We start from the raw sequence: 3,482 nt of genomic DNA, 5'->3' as shown, positions 1-3,482 counted from the left end.
CACCCCCCGAGACCCACCCCTTGAGACCCTATTCTGCCCAGCACCTGCTCGAGCCCCACCCCATCATACCGTGGGTGCGCTGGACTCCATGTCCGGCCCCTGGAGGAGCCTTGGCGGCCCCTGCAGGCCTATTGGCCCAGTTCGCCCGCCTGGGCCCCCTCCTGAATGGAGACACCTGGGGCCCTACTGGTGGGCACCGAGATGGACCTACCCCGCCCGCCTCCCGGTTTGGTCAGACACTAGGTCCCCAGTCCTGGGAGGTGACAGAGGGGAGACAGGGGCCGGCCGAGGGAGGTGCCCTGGGCCGCCCCTCCCCTCTTAGGGTGGCGGGCGTGGGGTGATCTCTGACCGCCTCGAGCTGTCCTGAATTAGCCAGGCATGAGCTCCAGGGCCGGCCCGCGGCTGCACACGCTCCAGCGACACCTGGGTTCCCTGGAGGTAGGGGGCCAGGCAGCAACCAGGGTTTCTGTCCCCTCATCTGTCTGGGGCCTAAGATCCGGTGACCCATGAGCCAGGAGACAGAAAGCTGTGTTCTGGGAGAATAAGGAGACCGGGTTTGGCCATCCATGCATGCACTGACCAGCAGCAAAGAGGGGTGGAAGGGGAGGCCTGTGTGCCAGAGGTACCCTTCAGTGGCTGGGTGGAGGGGATGGCGGCCCAGTGGGGGCGGATGGGGGACAGGTCAGCTGGTTTATGAACTGTATTTCAGGGTGCTAACACCGCAGCCTCGCATGCTGATCATTAATTCCAGGCCCCCCTCCCCCAAAGGGACACTTAGGGACTCTGCCCGGCTGAGGCTGTTTACTCTAAGGCTGGTGTGGACACCACTTGCGCCCACGTGCTCATCCCTGCCCCCGTCTCGTGGCCCAGTACAGAGGCATGAATCCAGTCAGCAGCCTGCTGACCACACACGTGCTGGACACTGCCTCAGGACTCCCTGCCCAGGGCCTCTGCCTCCAGCTCTCCAGGCTCGAGGACCATGGCCAGCAATGGACCAAACTGAGGAAAAGGTAGGAGGGAGGGCTGGGGCAGGACTTGTGTGCAGACCACCTCCCCTAAGCTGGAGCCAGCCCTGAATTCTGGCTGGTACAAGCAGCAAGGTGAAGGATCCCAGCCAGGCAAGGAGGGTGGCACTGAGGGCTGACGGCTGAGCTGCCCACTGCCCCACGGTCCCCTGCTGACTCCGGAGCCTGTTTCATCAGGCTGTGTAGTCCCTGATGGCACAGCCTCACACTCCTGAGGGCTGGGTTGCTTAAGGCCTGCGGTGGAAACTAAAAGGCCTCACTGTCACCATGTTTAACAGGCAGCTTGCTGAGCACTTCATTTGTCTTCCTTTTGTTCTCCCTACACCCTGTGGGCAGGCACCATAATTACCATTATGGGGAGACAGAGGCAGGAAGAGGCAAGGTAAAAGCTGGATCCTACACCATGCCCGGCCCCTATCCCTTGCCCAGGCCTTGCTGGGGAGGCCCAGCCCAGGCTTGGGTTGGCATCATGTCACTTGAGTGGCCCCTGTGAGGGGGGCCCCAGACCCTCGATCTTGAAGGATGCAGGCTCCTCTGGTGGTGGAATTTGGAGGCTGAGCCCCAAAAGTTCAGGGCCTGAGGGTGTGGAGCTCGTACCCTCCCTGTTCAGCCCCTCACAAAAGCAGAGTCCAAGTCACATCTGAGGGTTAGCTGTGGTCTTGAAAGAACACATAGAGTCCTATGGGGGGGTCATATGGACCCACTCCCGACCCCCCATAAACTGCTGGTACATGCCGCTCTAAGCGCAGTGCAGACCCTTGGAAGCACAGCTGGTGGGAACCAGGTGATTTTCGAGCAAAGCCACAGCCCTCGGAGCCCTCCATTGGGGCACTCAGTGTGGCTGGAAATAGGAGGCCGTGTGGATGGGGGTCCAGATAGAGTTCCTGACTCAGAAAGCCATGCACACTATTAACTAAAAAATACAGGTTATAAAGCAATATGAGAAGTATGATCCATTTTATGTTTAAGTTTGTAAATAATACTTATGCATAAGAAAATCAGGCCAAACATAAAGTGATTATTGCTCATGGTTCTAACCTTTCTCCTGTGGTTTCCTAAAAAGACAGTGCAGCGGGGTCCCTCGGCTGCCCCAGGCCCTAGCATCATCCCAAGCCAGGCTGCAGGGGCATCTGAGGATGTGGAGTGTGCAGATGCAGAGAGCCAGGCAGAGGTGGCACCTCATCCCCTCCCGCCCACCCCACCCCAGCTACACTGACCACGACGGCTGCTGTCCTGTGCTCCTGTCGCCTGGACAGATGAAGGCGGACACCTACAAGCTGTTCTTCAATACCAAGGGCTACTGGAAGAAAAGGAGACAGGAGAGCTTCTACCCGTATGTGGAGGTGAAGGCCTCGGGCTGGCCAGAGGGTGGAGGCCTGTGGTTCACGGTGACCCTGGTGAGGTCCTGCAGTGGCCAGCACCCCTTCCACTCTCCCAGGGTGATGACAGGCAGGGACTTCACCTGCCTTGGGCCCCGAGAAGGAAGGTGGCCCTGCCTTGTCCCTGGGTCAGGCTGTGGGGACAGGGCCGAGGCTGACGCAGCCCCCGTGGACAGAGGTGTTCACCAAGCCCATCCAGCTCACTGCGCCTGACCGTACTGCCTCCCACTTCACCTGGCCCTGTTCAGGGTGCATCCTTTGGGGAACCCGGCAAGCCCAGGGCCCCTCAAGCCAAGCTCCTTCTCTGGGGAGTACTCAGTCCCATCCCCAGCCCTCACCAGATTTTCAATTCCCCACTATCAGGCTCTAGCTGGCCCAGGTGCTCTTGTTCCCCTTGATCCAGCCCCTGGCCCACAGTCTTGGCTGCTGGAGTGTCCCAGGAAGCATTGGGACCAGGCTACTGGTGAGCTGTGTGCAGGCCCCTCACTGTCTTCTGGTGCCTCCTCGGCCATCACAGGTAGTTTTCACCATCACCAACGAGACCCACAAGTTCAACGTCCCCCTGCTGCTGAGCCCCTGGTCCTATACCACGTGCCATGGGAGTTGACCGCCAGCTGGCCTTGAGCACCGATCCCATCACCGTGGCCCCTGACCCACTCCCAGCCTTCCACAGTGGGTTCCATGCTCGTCATGGGGCCTCAGGCCCCATTATCTGTGGGGGATTCTGGCCCCTCATTTCCCAAGGCAGCTGCGACTTGGGCATCAATAAATTTGGTGCTGGCATCTGCACGGCTGCTGCAGTCACTGGGCAGAGCTCGGCTGCTGCTGCTCTCCCGAGGTGGGAGGGCGTGTGGATGGAAAGCAGGGGAGGGAGCCGAAGGGCCATGGCCCTGAAAGTGCTTCTCCCACAGCAGGCAACTGGACGCACTGCACACATGAAAAGCCTTCATTTGCAGATCAGACAAACCTAAGAAATGAACGCCTGCTGTCCTGGGTGTGTAAAAGGAGGTGCCACCCAGCCAGAAGTCCAGGGCAGGGGCTACGTTGGGGTGGCCACGAGTCCTGCCGGGCACTTGCC

At 60.1% G+C, this 3,482-nt stretch overlaps 1 protein-coding gene across 1 annotated transcript; it reads left to right on the top strand.

The window, feature by feature from the left end:
* The first annotated feature begins 378 nt into the window (after positions 1-378).
* Positions 379-3,011, top strand: LOC109378225 (5-hydroxyisourate hydrolase-like). The gene is made up of 4 exons (XM_019634682.1): positions 379-438; positions 871-1,010; positions 2,233-2,368; positions 2,922-3,011. The coding sequence occupies exons 1-4, from the start codon at positions 379-381 to the stop codon at positions 3,009-3,011; spliced, it is 426 nt and encodes a 141-aa protein (XP_019490227.1).
* The last annotated feature ends 471 nt before the right edge of the window (positions 3,012-3,482 follow it).

Source organism: Hipposideros armiger, unplaced genomic scaffold (assembly GCF_001890085.2).
Source record: "Hipposideros armiger isolate ML-2016 unplaced genomic scaffold, ASM189008v1 scaffold_1812, whole genome shotgun sequence".
Taxonomy (NCBI): Eukaryota; Metazoa; Chordata; class Mammalia; order Chiroptera; family Hipposideridae; genus Hipposideros; species Hipposideros armiger.
This window is presented reverse-complemented; position numbering and strand designations above follow the sequence as displayed.

Coding starts and splice junctions, on each gene's coding strand:
- LOC109378225 (XM_019634682.1), top strand. CDS start 379: ATGAGCTCCAGGGCCGGCCCGCGGCTGCACACGCTCCAGCGACACCTG. Junction 439..870: donor GACACCTGGGTTCCCTGGAG/GTAGGGGGCCAG, acceptor CTCGTGGCCCAG/TACAGAGGCATGAATCCAGT. Junction 1,011..2,232: donor TGGACCAAACTGAGGAAAAG/GTAGGAGGGAGG, acceptor ACCCCACCCCAG/CTACACTGACCACGACGGCT.